Genomic DNA, 21,411 nt, shown 5'->3' with positions numbered 1-21,411 from the left:
GTGTCTGACTTTTGGTTGACTAGGAGAAGATTGAATTGTCATTAAGTTGCTGAACTAATATTAAGGAAATGCTGTGTTTAGAACATAATATATTTCTAAATTTGCATTACTTAGTACTTGTAGTATAGCTTATGAACAGTTTTTCTTTTAACAAAAAAAGTGCACGTGCTTTCTCTATGGTTAGTTTAAAACCACAGATGTTTGTTCCATCCAGAAAATGAACTATTGCTACTAGATGGGGAACTTTCATTTAATGTTACAACCTGGGAATGGGTGGGGAAGGGGGGCTTAAGTTGAAATTTTTAATTGGGATCTAAAATGTCTGGATCCAAAATACCTAACTACGATTTCTTTGAGGATAAGTCCTTATTTTCTTCATGCTTGCATTTTTAGTCCTGGTGTATAATAAGTGCAATCCTTGTGAAAGGAATCAAGGAATGGCTAGCAACACACTTGCTTTGAAAATAATTAGGTAGTGATGCTGGGAATCACAGAAGATTAACCTCCCCCACAAAAAACCATTAGTGACTTGAAAAATTTGCTTAATAGTTTATTAATATAATTTTTGTTACCTCAATAAATTTAAGGCAAATGAAAATCCTAATAGAGTTAAATAATATTGGGGTTGTTAATATCAAAATAAATCTGTAGAAACATACACTTTGGTAGCCATAACACATTATCTAAATGAAGCTGGGATTAAAAGCCATGGAGAGAGGACAGAAGAGTTAAACTAAGATGTGAAGTCTTAGTAAATGATATTTGTCAAAGAAACTCACAAATTTAGATCATTAATTTAATCTTAATCGTTTAGCAGAATCGTGGGAATCTTTCTTTTTCAAGGTCTTCATTTTCCTTGCTTTATTGGTGATGGGGCATAATATCCACATCCTGTAAGAGTCCTATCTCCATAAAATGGTGGGAGGTGTTCTTAAGGGCAGGGACTGTCTTTTTAATGTCTAACACCTACCTCTTGGTTAGTCAGAAATTTTGGCTAAATGGCATCTTTTCTTTGATTCCATTTAGTGGAAGTATGCATAACTGTTGGCAAAATAGTCATGTGTTAAGACTAATGTTTGGTAGGAATTTAGCATTTAGAAAATGATTTTCTCATAACATACCTAAAATACTACATTGGATGTGCACAGTGATGCTTTTTGTTAATTTAGGGATAGAAGAATCTGGGGTAGAAGGAAGTTATGTAACATGCCTAAAGTTAGTTACTCGAGCTAGGAAATGTCAGAGCCAGGCAGAGAACACAGATTTGCTGGCTTTAAATCTGGTTTCTCTACAGAATTCAACTATGAACATACTGGTTTTGGTTTTTTTCCCCCCATAGGAAAAGGTGTATAGTGGAAGATATACTTAAGTGGAAAACTTGATCTCAGTTCTCCTTGACTTTTAAATATTTCAAATTCTAGAAACCTTGCTCTTCTCTAAGTTTGTCTTAACTTCCTTCAGCATCACATTATTGTTTTAAACATTTTTTATTATAGTAAGAATTTTTGTGTTTTTTGTGGAAAAGTGAGAAGACACAAATAAGCACAAAGCGGAAAGTAACTTTGCATTCAAGCATCCAGCATAGAGGCCATTAATAAATATTTATTGATTGAGTGCCAGGAATTAGCTCCCTGACCTCTGGGTAAATTGCTTAAGTTGTCATATTCCATCTGTAAAAAGGGGTGGCTGGCAGGGCTCTTGGGCTACTTATTTCCTTACGTTATGGATTTATGTGACATCAGCGGTCTTTCAGGGACTTGGTGAAAGGTGTTAAATAAATCATACCTTTATTATTATCTCTAAGGAAGAAATTATTTGAAATTTGGTGTCTTTAAATATCTTACTGCTCTTTGTCATAAGTAGAAAGAAAATGACTTCTTTGCCGCATATGGTACGTGTTGGTAGGATATGTCTGAGAGCAGTTGTATTTATTTATAAATAAATTGTCATTATGAAACATTAAAAACTTCTTCTTGTGATATTTCAAGTTATATTGTTTAGTTTCCACCCTCCCTGACCCCAGACTGTGGTCAGATGGACTTAGAGTTTCTCTCTCAGCATTTCTTCGTGAAAACAGAATTACAAGGGAAAGGAATTAATAGAGTAGGAAAACCTTGTTTGATTTCTTGGTAGTCTTTTTCTGGTTGATTGCATTTGCTCCATGGGCATGATACAAGCATGTGTGTATTAATTCACATGATTTACTTAGTTCATTTAGGTGCTATCCTAATTAGACGTTATTGTCCAAAAAATTTGACCACTTGGAAGAGAAACTAAATTAGACAGTGGGTTTTCCACAAGGATATGACAGCACACGGGGAGAATGACTTTTATAAAACACAGATGTACCTTTGTCTTATGATAAATTTAAATAAACCAGGTTTTTCTCCAGATGGGATTATAATGCTTCCAAAATATTTACAAGCACGATAAGCAACTTATCTTTTTCCTATTGTTTTAGCACTATTTTATGCCTCACTCAAATTTTCTTATAGCTGAGTTAGTATTTCCATTGTGTAGGTAGTACGTTTACATGGAGAGAAATACATTCATCCATTTAATTAGATCCCCTGTTAGAATGGGTTGGGACTGGTGGCTGGACATTCAATAAACAGAAAATGTACTCTGGAAACATAAGTTGCTAGTTTACCCTTTGTAAACTTCATGTTTTTTTATATACATGAATTAGGCTATAATAGAATTCCACAAAAAATGAGCTGAAAGGCTCTTTCTTGGCAAAATTTATATTTCTATTAATATTTGATACTTAATAAACCTAGGATTAATTTTAGAAGTGTGGTATTAATGATTTTACTGTGTAATTTTGCATGCAAGCTTCATTGTTTCATAAGAGGAGTGGTTCCCTGTAAAGGTTGTTTTGGGACATAGCTCAGCTTCATTCAGTTTTTATAATTTATCTTTTGGAACTGACTCAGTGAAAGTTATGATCACACTTTAAGAGGAGGAATTTTTCTTCTGATTTACACTGAATGAGTGAACATTAGCTAGCTCTCCAAGTTAGGGTCTTAATTATTCTCTTGTTTGACCTTTGCCTGTAACATTTGGTTTGAGTTGTGTCCTTCTCTTTGACTTTAAGATTTCAACCACTGGCAGGAGCCTTATTTAATCTTTCTATTGAGCTGTTTCATCTCCTTGAATAGGGCATAAACCTATTCATCAACCTATCTTTCATATGGCATGCTGTTCTGGAATACTATTAAGATTGAGTGCATTGTGGCAGGGTGCATTCCATTTAAAAAGCAATGTAATATGTTTCAGTGTGATTAAGAACAAGAGTGTTACAAGTGCAATATATAGTAAAATCATAACACTCAAGGGCTTTTTACATAATGTGCTATTCCTAATGGGCAAACAGTTGATTTAATTTTTTACTTTAGCTTTCTAAGAGCATGGTGTTTCTCATAAATGCTGCCAGTATGTTCTGATCTTTCATTCCTTAATACTTGAGTTGATATGCTGCTGTAACTAAATTATATCAAGTTCCTGAGGAATCAAATTTCTAGTTTGATTTATACATGTAAAACAGGGTCTTAGTGGATTTAATTTGATGTCATAATTGAAATGGAAATAAGAAGATGAAAATCTAATTTATAGAAAAAATTTTGGGTTTTTTTGGGGGGTGGGTTATGGGACAGCCTCTGTTAAGGAAAGTAAATATTCACTTATTTATTGGTCTTATCAAAGTAAAATTCTCCTTCAAGTAAAAGGCTTTACCAGGAAACATTTCCTAAAAATTTGTGTGATTCTGATTCTTTGTTTTGGTTTATTGTTCTTTTGTTTGTTTTGTTCCAATTTCCTGATTGTGTTATAGCAGATGAGGTGTTTAACCGATAGATGGTTTATGCTTAAGCAACGATACTAAAGAGGACAGTGTAGTTACCTTCAAATTCAGATAGAAGTAGCACATAGGACTTGTCATTGGAATACTAGAATTTTAGATGAGAAGCCACCTCTGAAGTGGAATGGTTCTTTAGATGACCGAGAAGGTCTGGAGTGAGTAGTCAGAGGGACTCTCCCAAGGTCATACATTGAGTCTGGTAGAAATGGTGCCAGAATCATGTCTCTTGATTCCTTGCTAGTTTTTCTTTGGCTACACCACAGGACTCAAATTCAGTTTACATTTGTATTTTCTTTCTTTTCTTCTTTTAAGATTTTATTTATTTATTTGATAGAGAGAGCGCGAGCACAAGCGGGGGAGCGGCAGGCAGAGCAAGAGGGAGAAGCAGACTCCCCGCTAGGCAGGAAGCCCGATGTGGGGCTCGATCCCAGGACCCTGAGATCATGACCTGAGCTGAAGGCAGACGCTTAACCGACTGAGCCACCCAGGCGCCCCTACATTTGTATTTTCTACTTGTTTGTTTGTTTTTGCAGTATCTTTATGTTGCCGTTCTGGAATACACAACCTTGGAAGCTTTGTTTACTGCCTTTTTCGCAGTATGCCCTAACTAGAGCTTTATGAGTTTGAAGTGGGTGGACAGTGTGGACCCACTGCTAGTACTTTTAGTGGTGGATTGAGCTGAAAGAATTCCAAAAAGAAGAATATTTTCTTTCTTTTTTTTTTTTTTCTTTCAAATTTCCCTGTCGAGAATCTGTAAGGCCAGCAATAAAACCAGGTCTAAGAATGTTTAGTTAAACTGATTGTAAATATGTATATTTACTTGGAAATAGATATATTTAAATTATATTTGTCTTTTTCGGGGAGGCATATTTTTGCAAGTTCTCTAATGCTTACAGTTTGAATTTGATTGCTGTTCGATAACTGGATGGTTTCTAGTTTCCATGAAGTGTCTGAAGCTCTATAGGGATTATCTCACTTATGTCTTTAGCATGGATGCTCTCTTAAAGCTTAAGGAACTGTATGATGGAGGTAATCGCATTAGCTCCATTTTTATAACTGAGAGGACAGAATGTGTTACGTGAGGATCCAAGGTGGGACCTTGGACTGAATGAGGGTGTCTCATGCACTCCAGCTTGTACTTTAATCTTTTCCTCATAAGCTTTTTCTAGAATCACTCCTTCTCATTACAGTGTTCTTTTCTTCCTGTTTTTGGGGGGCAGTGTCAGACCTGCTTTCTTTAAACAAACGAAAATTAAACCAATGACTGACTTTCTCTGCTGCTCCCTGGTTTGTCCCCTAAGCTTTTCAGTTTGTGAGTTCTTATCTAGAATACTGGCTATTAATAGTTTTTGTGTCAATTCTGATGTCTCTTTCATTTATATTTTTACTGTTTCCTCCTCTAAGTAATTCCTTGATTTCAGAGACCATGAGAGGTACCATGCAATTAGCACTGGATTTGTTAATCAGAAGGTATTTTGTAAAATTTGACCTACAAAGAAGAGTAGGAGCTGTTTTTCTCCTGTTCTTGTCTCTTTCTGTTTAGCCCAAAGACACGTTAGAGCTACAAATCAAACTGAGAAATCGATGTAGCCCACTTTTATAGTCAGCATAGGCAGAAAATAGTAGATCACTACCATGTATTGTAGGAGCAAGCAAAAAAATCATACTCTGTAAAAGAAGATTTACTTTAATGATATAGGTTAATTTTTATAATGTACTTTTGAACAGTAGTGTCAGATTTTATGTTTGCAGTGAGTTACTTTTTTTTTTCCTCTCACATAATCCAAAGGGACCCTAATACTGTATCTAAAACTCAGGATTGGTCCTTAGGCTGTTTAAATTTTCATTGTTTGGGGCAAACACCTTATTGCTTTTGTGAAAGCAATATACACTACAGGGCTGTAGGGTTTCCTGGAACATAGTTCACAAATCCTCGTCTTAGAAGGGTGGTGATAGAAGATTTCCCTGGTTTATTTGAGGAGATTGGAAGATTGTCAGGCTAGACAGGAACCTCATTCCCGTATGCACAAGGTTTAAACCATTGCCGTCATAGGAGCTTCACCCTCATTCTGTCTTCATTTGTAATATCTAATGGAGCTTAAATCATTTAAGATACTTAGGATAGGCTCTCTCTGTGCCAAATGCTAAATCGAAAAACAAAGTAGAGTCCACAAGATGTTGAAAAGAAATCTTGTCCCTAACCCTTCCTCTGAAGTTAGAACAGTTTTCATTCCTTCCCTGGCCGCATTTGTTTTTCCTACTGAAAAGGATAAAGTAAAAATTAATTAGCAAGTATGAATTTACCAAGTATTGAAAATGGAATTGTACGCTGTACAAGAAAACGGGGCAACCCATTTCCAAGTGGCTCTTATACACTGTGCACTTATTAAAAGAACATTTTTATTTCAGTTCATGTATTCCTTTCAAATGAGTGTCTATGTGTTTGAGAAAATTGTAACTTATTTCAAATGGCATCACTCTTGTAATCTTCCTTTCTCTCCTGACTCATGTGATTGTTTTACTCGTAGCATGGGTTTCCTTCCCCTTGAGTAGATAGCTTTTCATTTGTGATCTTTCTTTTTCTCAAATTGCGTTTAAAATCCACTACTTTTTAAGGCTGGTGTTCCTTAGTCTAGACACTTTCTTCTATACTGTGTTTAAGAACGCTTGAGATTTCAAGAATAGATTAAAAAATATATATAAATATTATATATTTATATTATATAAATAATATATAAAATTATATTATAACAAATACATTATACTTATATATAATGAATGTAATATATATAATAAATGTAATATATATTAATATATAATAATGAATAGATATATAAAGTATATATATATAAAACTTAAGATTAGGTTGTACAATTCCCAAGAATGATACTTACCTTAAAACCTTCACAGTGAAGAAAGAATCATAATGAAGATTTTATAAGTAGATATGTTGTTTTCTTGGGAGTTTGTAGCCTTGGGAGAATGTTAAGATCGGATCAATGAGGTTGTGAAATCAGAATAGCCAAGCCTATGTGAGTGTTAAATGGTGAATTCAGGATGGAAGAGAAGTCCAAGGAGGCGATGTTCAGGGAGGAAGTGCCTTCACCTCAGTTAAAAAATCCAGGTGAGGGGCTAAGCAGCCCTGGAAGCTAACCTAAGGACAGACTTTCCTTAGGTGGTTTTCATATCTTCCTCTTGTAGGCAACTTAAAAAGCGCTTGTTTCCTGCCTGCCTATCCAACACAGGTCTCAGCTTAAATGTCACTTCCTCAGAGAAGAGAATACTAATGTAAAATAAAAAGGAGCCCTCCATTCTCCTCACATCAGCCTGCTTCATTTCCACCATAGCTCGTGTTACTCAACACTTTCTCATATTTTCTTGCTTCGTGTTCCGTCTTTCCTCCTTGCCCACCCCGCCTCTCATCAGTGTATATAAGTTTAATATGTGCGGAGGTCATGTCAGTTGTGTTCATTACTCTGTCTTGTCTCTAGCATAGAATCTGTACTCAGACAACAGTGTCTCTGGCTAGATTGTCATCTGCTCGAGAGCAAGAGTTCCACCTTATCTTTGTAGCCCGAGGATTATATGGTTCCTGTTAGCTTGAATTAATTAGGCTAATATTCTTGAGAAAAAAATGAATTACTATGAATGAGAAAATAGGATAATTTTGTAAGCAAAGACATTAAATTTCTTTCTCCCCCGTCTTTATTTTTTTAAAAAGATTTGTTTATTTGAGAGAGAGAGCGAGCAAGTGAGTGCGGGGGTTGCGGGGAGGGCAGAGGGAGAAGGAGAGGGAGAATCTCACGCTGACTCCCCGCTGAATGCAGAGCCAGCCCCATATGGGGCTTGATCTCAAGACCCTAAGATCACGACCTGAGCTGAAACCAAGAGTTGGATGTTTAACCAACTGAGCCACTCTTTTTTCCCCTTTAAATAAAAAGCAGCACCAGGTTTAGGGACAGCTGGGCCAAGTACAAAACATAGGGTAAAACTTTGATGCCAGAGGCTGTCCCAAGGGTTGTTTACTTCTGCTACATCCAGAAGTCATGAGGTGATTATTTTAGGAAATGTGATTCTTCAATAGCTCCTTAGGTATTTGGTTAAATAATAAAAAGCCATAAAGGGGAAACTCTGTTGCTGATGGCCAGCTTTTTGATGTGGTAATACACACTGAAATGAAGATGCTTCTGTTAGATACTGAGGGGTTCTCAGTTACTTTTCAAGAAGACCATTTTCCATGTACTAATGTTGCTTTTCTAGGGGACCTTCTGAAATACGGTATTCTGAAAAGTATTTTGTCCAAGGTTTAATTTTAAACTTTTTTTTAAAGATTTATTTATTTGAGAGAGAGCACACACGATGTGCGCACGCATGTGGTGGGGGAGGGGAGAGTCTCAAGCGGATTTCACTGTGCGGTGAGCACAGACCCCGATGTGGGGCTTGATCTCATGGCTGAGATCATGACCTGAGCTGAAACCAAGAGTTGGATGCTTAAGCTACTGCACCACCCAGGTGTCCCCAAGGTTTAACTTTAAAAATGATGGTCATCTTTGAGAAAGAAATCTTAAGATTTTTCTCTTTGAATAATTCTCAATGAAGGAATTGGGTTTGTCCTAAGTTGCAGTTTCTCTGAAGATACACTCTTGCTATTTCCTGTCAAATTAGCCTGGAAATACATTTCCACTAGGCCAGTTTTTGAAGCAGCACCATATACTGAGTTATCGTGAGGCAGGTTGGCAGAAGTACTGTCAATTTTAGCGAAAGATGTAAGATTGAGTATTTAGTTATTTCCTAACAATTCATAATGTTATCTAGTTCGGGGCAACTTTTGTATTTTGTTGGCTCATTTGTTATACATTCCTTGAAGAAATGATCATGAAGGCAGTCTTATTTTAACATCGCAGTTATGTTCTCTGAAGGTGAAATATATTGACTTAACCTGCGTTAGATAGGCTTTGCTAACTCTAATGACGTAAGTGCTCTGAAAGCTAAAGATGTGCATATATTTAAAAAAAAAATCCTCCCTTTTTTCCCCCTCTGGAGAGAGAGACTAGGAATATTCTAAGTCTTTATATAAGTAAAGATTCCAAGTTACTAGCAAATGAAGTCATTTTTATGTTCACCATTAAGATTTTTTTCAACATGGCCAATTTGGAATCTTGACTTCTTTTTCCAAATCTAGGAGTTTTCTGTAACATTTCAAAATTAATGATCCCTCTTTTATATATGTAATCCGTTTTTTGCCCACCTGGGCTTTCTGAGTATGTATGCGATGAGGTTCTCCATACAAGTATAAACTTTATCCATATTATCTGTTTTTTCTTCATCATTTTCTGTGTTTCCGCTTACAGTGACTGCCCCATTATACTGTTGAACTTTCCTAATGACTTTGCTTATGCTGTGCTTGCCATCTAGGCCTTTCTTTTCTCTTTTTATTGTTTTTTAATTTTTTAAAATTTTATTATGTTATATTAATCACTATACATTACATCATTCGTTTTTGATGTAGTGTTCCATGATTCATTGTTTGTGTATAACACCCAGTGCTCCATGTAGAATGTGCCCTCTTTAATACCCATCACCAGGCTAACCCATCCCCCCACCCCCCTCCCCTCTAGAACCCTCAGTTTGTTTCTCAGAGTCCATAGTCTCTCATGGTTCGTCTCCCCCTCTGATTTCCCCCCTTCATTTTTCCCTTCCAACTATCTTCTTTTTTTAAACATATAATGTACTATTTGTTTCAGAAGTACAGATCTGTGATTCAACAGTCTTGCACAGTTTCCAGCACTCACCATAGCACATACCCTCCCCAGTGTCTATCACCCAGCCACCCCATCCCTCCCACCCCCCACCATTCCAGCAACCCTCAGTTTGTTTCCTGAGATTAAGAATTCCTCATATCAGTGAGGTCATATGATACATGTCTTTCTCTGATTGACTTATTTCGCTCAGCATAACACCCTCCAGTTCATCCATGTACGACGGCCAGGCTTGTCCATCTCTTCCTTTGAAGTTCATACTAAAGTTATGTTCCATTGACTCAACTCCATTTCATAAATGATGGGTTGGGTTCAGAGATGAGAAATGGCTGGAGGCATAGCTGTAGCCCTTGGGAAGCATAGATTAAATAGGGGTGGGGATGGAGCTTGATAGTAGCATATATAATAGACTAGCTAATAGGATCAACGAGAAAAGAGGTGAAACTCTGAAGAGGGAAACTCCCATTGTTGTTTTGCAATATTGGCAGAAGGCTCTCCAGAGGAGGTGGTATTTGAGTTGGTCCTTGAGTGGTGAATCCTGAAGAGGTGGACGTATGTTCCACGTCTGTTTAGTTAGCTAACTGTATCTAGCTTGTTTCTTAAAAGTTTGTGAAAGTTGGGGCACCTGGGTGGCTCAGACGGTTAAGCGTCTGCCTTCGGCTCAGGTCATAATCCTAGGGTCCTGGGATCGAGCGCCGCATCTGGTTCCCTGCTCCGTGGGAGGCCTGCTTCTCCCTCTCCCACTCTCCCTGCTTGTATTCCCTCTCGCTGTCTCTCTCTCTCTGTCAAATAAATAAAATCTTAAAAAAAAAAAAAAGTTTGTGAAAGTTAATTGGACATTTATCTTGTGTGGCCACAGTTCTGTTTTGCATAGGAAGCAATTCGGTTTTTAGAATTGCTTGAATTAAAAACAACCACCAGCACAACAAGGTAAAAACCTCAACAATGGAACTCAAAAGTTGCCTGATGGTACCTTTAGTTGTTTTTCAGGGAGACAGAGGAAATGGCACAAAGGGGGGAAATATTTTTTGCCATTTAGAAATACCTGTTTTGAAATGGGCTGAGTAGAAGCAATGGCAGAATCTTTGTGTGCGTGTTCCCATGTGTGTATGCTTATAAAAACAAAAGCAAAACCCAACTGTTGGTTTTTGCTCTTTTCAAAATGTCACAAGTGTAAAGGCTACCATGTTCAATGGCAGTGAGGTGCTGAGACTGCTAGATGCTAGCCCTCGACTTCTAAATGCTCCCACAGGACAGTTGAGGGCAGAGACATGGGCCAGGCAGCCCCTTGTTTCACTGTTCTTGGGGGCTCTGAACTCAAGCAGGAAGGGAAGGAGTCCAAAATGCTCAAACTGGAAGGGACATTTAGCACAAAGCATTGGTAATAACCAGTCTATATTATATAGAGTTCAGTGTGTTTCCTTCCTGAAGGGTTCTGCACCGTAAATAAAGTAAAACCAATAATTATCAATGGTCAACTGGGCCATGTCCTGAACAAAAGTATTCAGATGGGCATAAATCATAGTGTCTAAGCAAACAGACTGGAGAGGAATCTATCAGCTGTTTTCCTGAGGATTAGAGAAAAAACTATTGCCCAATGATATTTTTTTTAAGGCTTTAAATGAGGGTCTTATGAATCTGTAAGAGCTTCTTCTTTTCTTTTTCTTTCATTTTAGGGCTAAACAATGGGATCTTTTAATTAAGTTTATTTATTGTGTCTGTATGTGAACTTTATGATAATAGCACAAATTTATTTATTCATCTAAGGAGCATTTATTTCCCTGTACCAAGCACAGGGTTTTGTTTTGTTTTGTTTTTTTGAAGCCTTTTTCTCCTAAATGAAGAATATTAAAAATCTCAGGTAAGGGAATAAGATTTTGACTTATTCCACGTTAACCAAAATATGACCTTTCCCCCCTTCATTGGTTTTTCTTCCTTGTGTGCATTTTTTGCACAACTTAAATAGGTTAATGGTCAGTGTATATAGCTAGCATTATACTACATATTTATATGGGGAGTGTGCCTAGTTTTGAGAAGCTATTTTAAGGAAAAAAAAACTACAATTACTCATTATTTATGTACACTTTGAGCTGTTCACTCTCAGGCATGAGTGTTGTGTGCTGGTAGACCTTCATGCTACATGTGATTACTTGGAAAGAGATGTTTTGAAAATGTCTCCTAGTTAGAGCCTTGGAATACCTGAGCAGCAGCAGTATGTGGAAGGAGAGGAGCAGGAACATGTTATTTATGGCTGTATAATGTTAGTTTCAAAATGACACTGGGTATCCTCTGGCTCAATTTGTGAACTCAGTTTCTTGAAGCAAACTTCAAGAATTAAAACCAGTTCCATGTGAGTACTGGCTTTCAGGAGAAGGCTCCTCTGGTGGCAACACTTCCTATCGCCTCTACCCATTTTAATAAAAGTTCATGTTGATTGTAGGGCATGGGGGTTTGGAGAAGAATTTGAGTGCTCCCAGAAAGCAACTTCTTTAGTGATGGTAAATCAGTGAAGGATGGCATGCCTCTTTAAAAAATTCAATTCAACAAACATTTGTTGCTTTACTTGGCTCAGTGTTAATGCCCGGAGTTACAGATATGAGTAATAATGGAGTTGCTGACCTCAAGGGGCTCAGTCTAGTGGAGGAGTCTGAGAGGTGAGTGAATGTTATCTTGCCAGTCTGATAAATGCACCAACCTGATAAGTGCAACACGAGAAGCTTGGAAGAGGAACAAGGGAGACATTCTAAAAGAGCTAACGTCTGGGCTGGATTTTGACAGGAGTGAGAGCTTCCAGGGATTTCTGCTGAATATTAATTTGCATAGTTTAAAGAATGGATGTTAGTCCTCCCACTTTACTGTCACCTAAAAAAATTTGATGGCTTTCCAAAGATGAATGTCCCTTTAATAACTTCTGAAACTTTTATTACATAGATTTTAAGATTATCTGATTCTCGAACAATTGAGAGGAGGAATGAGTTGAAGGGTTTAGGATGCTTAGATCGTATGAAGGTAACACAGTAGCCAGTGATGATAGAACATGGATTCTTAATGAAGAAGCATTTCTGAGTGACACAGGGAAGTCCCAAAGGTGGTCCTTTTAGTTTAACAATAATTGCTTTATGTCTAATGTACTATCCCTGGCTAAAATGTTTCTTGGTTTGAACTCCTGTTTCTTTTTAAGAATTAGGTTAGAAACTCATGTTAATGATTTAGGTTATAAGATACTTGAATAAATAAACTACTTCCCCTAATTTGGCTTTCTTCGGATTGGGACTGTAAGTTTATATTTGTATTGCTACAGATTTTCTGGCATGCTTAGTGTGTATAAAAAGTTTCTATTCTTTGTTTCTAATTAAGAACTCAGGGTGCTCTACAGACATTGTTTATTGTTATTTATGAAAATATTGCATTTAAAAATAATTGAGGTATGCATTGGTAAATAGTTTCTTATAAACCAGACTTTCACGGAATATTAATATATAACACATCATTTCCTTTAGAGGGTGGGAAAAAATCTCAAACTTTCAACTAGAAGATGTGCTCACTAACAGCTGTTTCCTATAATAGAAGCAATTTGCATGCAGAATAGAGAGAATGAATTCAACAAAAGGGGGTATAGAGAAGCCGCCATAACTTCCCTGGCATGTACCGCAGCCCACAGAATAAACTTCCTTCAAGTGACATTGGCATGATTAATCCCCAACGACCTGGACACTGAAACTGCTGTGTGGCAGAGAGGCTTTGCAGTCTGCAAATGTCATGGGTGTGATACGAGCCTTCTGTTTCGGGTGAGGTGGGGAGTGCTCAGTGCTTTTGGTGGCATATCCTCTTCCAAGGGTCCAGGATATTTGAATATTCATGACAGGTCGGCAGGTGGTTAGTGGATGCTGGACTGAAGCTACTCTGAGTTGTTTCGCTTTTTCGTTTTTTTTTTTTTTTTAAGAGACACTTGTAAAGTCAGGTGAGATTCCTCATTCCTGATTGACTTCTGATGTCCTGATTGACTTCTGATGTCCTTTTGGGGAAGGGTTCCTGAGGTGGGTTAAAGGAGACGTCCAAGTGTTAAAATCCTATCTTCAGTATACCTCTTTATAACCGTGGTTGTACTTGTGGAATGTCTAACCAATCTTCATGTATATCATCACCGTCGTCTAGAAGAAAAATAACTTACACTTGAATTTCTACACATATATAGTCTAATTGCATCTTGATGGCCATGCTTACAGTTGGGTATATGGTTCTCTCTTTCTCTCTCAAGAGTGAGAGAGAGAATCTTAAGCAGCCTCCACGCCCAGCGTGGAGTCAGACATGGGGCTCTATCTTACAACCCTGAGATCATGACCTGAGCTGAAACCAAGAGGCAGACGCTTAACCGACTGAGCCACCCAGGCACCCGCGATGGTGTTCTCTTTTTTAAAGCTAAAGGAAATGGAAGTTGTCTGGAGAATTCTTAGCCCAGGGGCCATGGACCTGAGTCTTATACTCAAAATCCAGGGCTCTACTTGCTGTCTTCTTTCTATTTTCATCTGAAAAGTTTATATGACATTTGGATATTTCATGGATTAGATTTCCTGCCGCACTTCAGTCACTTTTTAAGAACTTATGTGTGCCAGGATCTGTGCTGTGTCTTACATATACATCATCCTGTTTAATCCTTACAATGGAAGAAAACCCAATGTTCAGAGAATTAGAGTAACTTTCAGTAACCAGATGTAGCCTGGTTAGGCTGAGGTGGAACCTGGATTGGCACCCACGTGTGCCTAAGCCCTTGACACTTGACACTCATTATCTTCCTGAGGCAGAACATTTCTGTCCTTGAAGACTGGAAGGAAATTACAGATGAGATTCCTGAATATATGGTAATGGGGAACTCTGTTGAGTGTCAAACCTGTAATTCAGACAGTGAATGCTTTGGGAGGGTAAAAGAGGAAGAGATGATAGTACTTTGTGGTCTGGAAAGGCCACAAAATTTGTGACGAAATTTGAATTTGAACTGGAGAGGATACTAACAGTAGTATCAAAGTGTGATGGAAGGAATGGCAGGAGGACAGGGCACAGTTGGGACATGCTGGGCATATTTGGGGGGAGTTGGTGCACTTGAATGTAGCACAGGAGGATTGATGGGTGACCAAAGAGGAAGGCTGCAAAGGTAGACTGGAGCCCTGCTGCAGAGGATTTGAGCTGCCACATAGAGAGGACTGTGTTGCCTTGATGTTCAGCATCCACATTTTTACTTCTTTGTGATACTATCAAATGCAGTCTTAGCTAGAATAATTTCAGTTGGCTTGTGACTGATTTTGATTTAATTGATATTCTAGTGGTATGAAATCATATTTAGCTTCTTGAGGGTGTCTCTCATTTCCCAAGAACTTGCCTAAATAGTCTCGCCTAATTTTTTTTGGTGGGGGGGGCGGAACTGGGAATAGTGACACTATGGGCACCAGTAACATTGGGAGACTCTGGATTTGGGATTTTCTAAGGAAGGAGGATATCCTGCCACTTTTTGGCGTAGAAATCCAAAAAGTGAGGGGTTTAAGGATGGGGTAATTTACATCAAAGACCTGACATAGACAGTACTTTTGTTAGGAAACTTTCAAGCTTTGGATCGTAGGAGCTATCCTCAATTTCCCTAAAGCTTTAGGGCAGGGTGACAACAACTGAAGTCGAGTTATTACTAATCATGGTTGACTGCGATGAGATGTCCCCATCAAGATTTTAACAAATAGCTTACAGATTTGCTTTACCTAGGAAAATTATTGTAGATTCGGGGGAGTAAAGGATAGATCAGAGATGCAGATGGGGATTTAGCAAAGGGCTGTGAAGACTGAGCATGATCTAGATAGTAGAGTGGGGTTTTTTTTTCCCCAAAAGAAAGAATGTCTTTTTGTCTTTTATTCTTCTCTCACGTATTTTCTCTTTTTAATGTTGCAGTGTGCAAAGATCCACCTTACAAAGTAGAAGAATCTGGGTATGCTGGTTTCATTTTGCCAATTGAGGTTTATTTTAAAAACAAGGTATGTAATCTTTACCCATTAATCTTTCAGTGGAAGATCCTCCATTAAACAAATGATGTTCAAAATAATTTTGATTCATAAACACTTCTGTCACTGGATGATTTGAAAATAACAGTTAAATTTGTCTTCTAGGAATTTTGGCTATTGTTACCCTTAATTCTAGAGGAAGTGGCTAAAGATAATTTCAATTATGTGAAGCCAGATTATATGAAATTCATTAAACTTTCCTTTTTAAGAGAAGAATGATTACCATTTGAAAAAGAAGATTAATATATGTTTGTAAAATAGAAAAGAGAAATTAGGCTTTTTCGGTGAAATGCTCCTTTTCTCATTTTCATATTTTTAGGATTTTAGACACTTGCAAAGAATAATCTCTCATTTATCTGTAGCTGCCACACACACATGGCATACATATACAATTATATCAGCTTGACATATAGATTTTACTGGATTTAAAAGTATATATGTAGCAAAACACACAGACTATATAATATTACAAATTGCTCAACCTCTGTGGGGTTCACTTTTCTTATTTATAAAATGGGGATAGGGTAAGAGTATCTACCTCATAAGGGGGCTAGGGGAAGTTTAGATGCAGTATGTTTGTGTAGAATATTTAGAATAATGCTTCATGTATCAGTAAGTATTTGGTAAATGCTAATGATTACCTTTCTCAGTAATACTACTGAAATGTTCACATTTTTTATCAAATCAGAATTTGTTGAGATGCGTTATGTCTGCTCATGTGATATGACTTCACATTGATGTATTGATTTGTTTTTTCTCATTTCAATTTGGATTTCCCTAAAACCAGCTTTTAGCTTTTTTTATGTGAAAAATTGAGATATAATTTGCATATCATAAAATTCATTTTTTTAAAAGTGTGCAACTCTTCAGGTTTTAGTGTATTGTGCAGACATCACCACTATCTAATTCTATGACTTTCTTAGGATTTTCACCACCCCATAGTGAAACCCTGTACCTAGGGCAGTCACTCATTCTTCCCTCCTCCAGCCCCTGGCAATGATTAATCTACTTCCTTTCTCAATGTACTATCCTATTCTGGTGATTTCATATAAATGTGTGACCATCTGTGCCTGGCTTCTTTCACTTAGTATGTCTTCAAGGTTTACCCACATTATAGGATGCACTGATATCCTTAGTATTTTTTTTTAATAACTGAATAAAACCCTGTTGTATAAATATACCACATTCTGTTTATTAATTCATATTTACTGGAAATTTGACTTTTTTCCACCTTTGCCTACTGTAAATCATGCTGTTGTGAATATTCATATACAAGTTTTTGTGTGGACATGTTTTCAGATCTCCTGGGTATATACCTAAGTGGAGTGCTTGGATCATAAGGTAACTCTATGTTTAACTTTTTGAAGAACTGTCAGCTGTTTTCCAAAATGACTGTACTATTACACATTCCCATCAGCAGTGGTGGGAAGGATCCAGTTTCTCCACATCCTGGAAAACACTTGTCATTTTCCTTTTTTAAAATTGTAGTTATCATGGTGCATGTGAAATGGCTTTGATACGTATTTGCCTGATGACATGATTTTGAACATCTTTTCATATGCTTATTGTCCATTTGTTTTCTTTGGAGAAATGACCCTTTAAATTTTTTTTTTTTTTAAAGATTTTATTTATTTATTTGACAGAGAGAGACACAGTGAGAGAGGGAACACAAGCAGGGGGAGTGGGAGAGGGAGAAGCAGGTTTCCTGCAGAGCAGGGAGCCCGATGTGGGCTCGATCCCAGGACCTTGGGATCACGACCTGAGCTGAAGGCAGACGCTTAATGACTGAGCCACCCAGGCACCCGACCCTTTAAATCTTTTGCCCATTTTTAAAAAAATACTGATTTTCAATTAAAGTGGTTGTGTTTATGGGAAGGAGCGAGAGCCTATATCTCTACCCATCCCTGTTTTCAATATTCTAGAAATTTTATTTTTTTTTTTTAAAGATTTTATTTATTTGACAGAGAGAGGGGGAAAGAGCACAAGCACGGGGAGCCTCAGGCAGAGGGAGAGAGAGGGAGAAGCAGGCTCCCTGCTGAACAGGGAGCCTGACGCAGAGCTCGATCCCAGGGTCCTGGTGTCATGACTTGAGCCGAAGGCAGACACTTAACTTACTGAGCCACCCAGGTGCCCCTCAATAATTCTAGAAGTTTAATTAATAAAGATCATGTGGTGCTTTTCTTCCCTCTTGTCACTCATCCAGTGTTTTATTTCATCTAGGCATTGGGCTGCCCGTAGGAAGAGTCTAGGCTTTCAAGCCAGAAAAGGTGTTTTTCCAAAGAAATGAGGGGCTAGACAGTTATGATCTCTTGTGGGAGGATCATAATGGCTGTACCATTCTGTTCCTATCTCCTTAAGTCAATTTAACATTGTACTGGCTTCAGTTTGGAAATAATGCTGTAGTGAAGTATCTTCTCTCCTTTGTTTTTACCTTTTCTGGTCATTTTTACAGGCTGTCTGTTCAATAGAAAAATTTATTTTCTGAATTATTCAATTCCCTTACTTACAGAAATAACCGGAATCTCTCTGCACACCACACACATGTGCGCGTGCACACACACACACACACACACACACACACACACACATAGCTTCAGTCTTCTCGGCACTTTGGGTAGTCATTCTTATGACTCATCTTCTTGACTCATTTTGTGAGGAATTGTAGTTTATTAAAAAAATGAAGGAAGGGGATGCCTGGGTGGCTCAGTCAGTTAAGCCTTCGGCTCAGGTCATGATCCCAGGGTCCTGGGATCCAGCCCCGCATTGGGCTCCCTGCTCAGCGGGGAGCCTGCTTCTCCCTCTGCCTGCCGCTGCCCCTGCTTGTGCTCTCTCTCTCTCTGACTATAAATAAATAAAATCTTTAAAAAAAAAATGGAGAAAGAAAGAGGCACATGAGATGGAAAGCAGTAATTCCTTTGGAGCCATTATGAAATAGACCCTTGAGTTGAACACCATGAAATAGATTTTCTGTATAGCATCCATATCAGCTTACTTCAATTTTCTAGTTTTAGATTGTCTTTAAGATTTTATATTTAATAATTGCTATTTTTATAGGTACACAGTGAGACATCTATATTTCAGTGTTTGTAATATGAAAAAGTGGGATACACCTAATTGGTCCTATGTAGAGATGTGGATCACTAAATGGTGGGTTAGGAATACACGGAATGCTATACAGCAGTTAATGTAGCAACATGGATAAGTCTCAAAAACAAGACTGACAACTTAAAAGTTACGGAAGTATATGGTTATGATACCATTTATGTATGTTTTTATAAGCCACTGAAGCTGAGAATAAATAATGTTCTAGAAATACACATACGTAGCACAAGAGTGTGAATTGAAATGACAGCATGGGAACTAAGCATTGGTTCCTGGGGAGGAGCCATAGAGCAGCTTATATTTATAAAATTGTATCCTTTGGGGGCGCCTGGGTGGCTCAGTTAGTTAAGTATCTGCCTTCGGCTCAGGTCATGATCCCAGGGTCCTGGGATGGAGCCCCCCATTGGATCCTCAGCAGGGCGTCTGCTTCTCCCTCTCCCTCTGCCCCTACCTCTGCTTGTGCTTTCTCTCTCAAATAAATAAATAAAATCTTAAAAAAAAAATTGTATCCTTTGAAGCAAAGGTGTGTTAACATTTTTTTAATCTCAGCGGAAGATACATGGGTGTAGTATTTAAAGTTCTTTTCTGTATGTTATTAATTTTTTAGTTAGAAATTATTGCTTTGTCATCTCTTTTCATTTACCTTGGAATTTTTTTTTTTTTTTTTAACAAACCAAAGTTTTGCTGTATTCTCTGAGCCGGATATATTTCTCTTTTCTCTTCCTACTGAAATGATTTGTGGGTAAAAATTTAGGAGCCTGGGCTCTTCTCCCAGAATGTACATTTTATTTCTTTTGAGTTTTTATCATTTTATTCATTCCCGGAGTTGATTCAACTCTGTCTTGAAGAACAAACATCCATTACAGTAATGGTTTATGAAAAGTATTGTTCAGAGTTTTTAGAGATGAAAGAAAGCTGCAAAAAGACTTCCATGTGATCTTGGGAGAGTCCTACTGCATATTAAGGATGATATCATCCTGTCCTCAGGCCCATCTCTATCTTTTGCTTTTCCTGCTTCTAATAAGCCTGTCTCAATTTTGCTCATTTATTTGAGAGGTCAGAGTCATTACCCAGAGCGGGAGGTGGAGTGTCTGTCAGTGCTGCTTTTGAGTTTGTGTATGTTCATTCTATCTTATTTTGCATTTGTGTTCAACAAAACAAGCTTGTCTATGAGAATTAGGAGTGTTGCAGAAACTTTAAACCAGTAGGCACACGAAAACATAATTGACTGTAGCATTTTAGGTTTAAAGGATCCCCTGCTTCTCTCTTTCATTCTGTCCTCAGAGAAGGTACCTGAGTAAATGTCAAGGACTGAGGCAGAATGAGAGGGACAATTTGATATTGCCAAAACCAGATTTCCACCTCTACAAGGAAATGTATTAGCTTTATATATAGAATAAATGCATACTTTCTTGTTTGCAATTTGAGAAGAATCTTTCCTGAGGAGCATAGATTGACATAATATTGAAGTCTGCTCTCCAGGAAAGAGATCAGTTGGCTAGAATGCAAGGTTTGTGAGTGGCTTTTTCCTTACTCAAAAAACAAACAAACAAGACACACACACAAAACTTTAAAAGAAAATTGCACTCAGGATTCATAGAAAGATAGTCACTCTCTGTGGTCCTTACCCTTAGTTTCATGGAAAAGTGATATATATATTTTATTTTTGTATTTAAGTGTTGTGAAGTGATATTCTTTTTCTGCTGGTAATGATTTATATTCATCAGTATATTTTTATCTTTAAAAACGTTTGCAGGAATATATGTATATATCTATTTTAAAGATCTTATTTATTCATCTGGGGGAGAGAGAGAGAGCGCACAAAGGGAGAGGGAGAGGGGAAGCAGACTCCCCGCTGAGCACAGAGCCAGACACAGGGCTCCATCCCAGGACTCCTGAGATCATGACCTGAGCCAAAGGCAGACACTTAACTGACTGAGCCACCCAGGCGCCCCTGCAGGAGTATGTCTTTTGATTCCGTTTAATCATTATTAACTATTTGGTACAGCTTTTCCCGATTACCCCATGCATTTGCCCAGATAAAATCTGTGTTGAGTAGAGATTGGCAGGGGCATAATATATCATACTTTAATATTTTCTGTGAGTTACCTTTAATCTGCTTGGCAGTATTTCCAAATCTATTTTTTAAACATCTGTGTGGTATTCAATGATATACTCACTCGAAGATCATTTCAGTTTTTTTTCCCATTACAAACAATGCTACCACGAACATTTTATCATCTATATCTTTGCACACATATTTGAATATTTCTGTGGAAGAGATTCTAAGAATTACTGGGTTAGCATGTTGATAGATACTGCCAAATTGTCTTCCCCAAAGGCTTTACAAATTTACAGACCCACTTATAAGGCAGAAAGCAGCCCTTCTTATGTTTTTAATTTGAATTCTAAGGTGTGTGGATTGTTTTACAATTTAGAGGAGAGGCAGGTAAGTAAAAAATGATCATAATTCAATGTGATAATTACATTAATAAAGGAATGCTATAAGAGGGTTGTCTAATACACATTGGAATCGAAATATTAGGAAGACTTTCCAGTGGATTTCATGCTTTAGCTGTGTTGTGAATAATGAGTGCATTAAGCAAGCAAGGGAGGAGAGGTGTGTTCGGAGGGAAGACAGCGTAGGCGT

General features: G+C 37.6%; 1 protein-coding gene across 3 annotated transcripts in view; it reads left to right on the top strand.

Moving 5' to 3' along the window:
- The window catches only part of MLLT3 (MLLT3 super elongation complex subunit), a 279,621-nt gene that overhangs the window by 138,606 nt on the left and 119,604 nt on the right, over positions 1-21,411 (top strand). For all 3 annotated transcript variants that reach the window (XM_025887853.2, XM_025887854.2, XM_073880867.1), the window contains one exon: positions 15,550-15,632. In XM_025887853.2, coding sequence (XP_025743638.1) covers positions 15,550-15,632 — 83 coding nt within the window. The remainder of the gene's footprint in view (positions 1-15,549; positions 15,633-21,411) is intronic.

The sequence above is a fragment of the Callorhinus ursinus genome, unplaced genomic scaffold (genome assembly GCF_003265705.2).
Source record: "Callorhinus ursinus isolate GAN/ISIS: 27379988/994484 unplaced genomic scaffold, GSC_fseal_2.0 scaffold39, whole genome shotgun sequence".
In the NCBI taxonomy this organism is placed as follows: domain Eukaryota; kingdom Metazoa; phylum Chordata; class Mammalia; order Carnivora; family Otariidae; genus Callorhinus; species Callorhinus ursinus.
Note: the sequence above shows the minus strand (reverse complement) of the source record. Positions and strands in the feature narration are given on the sequence as shown.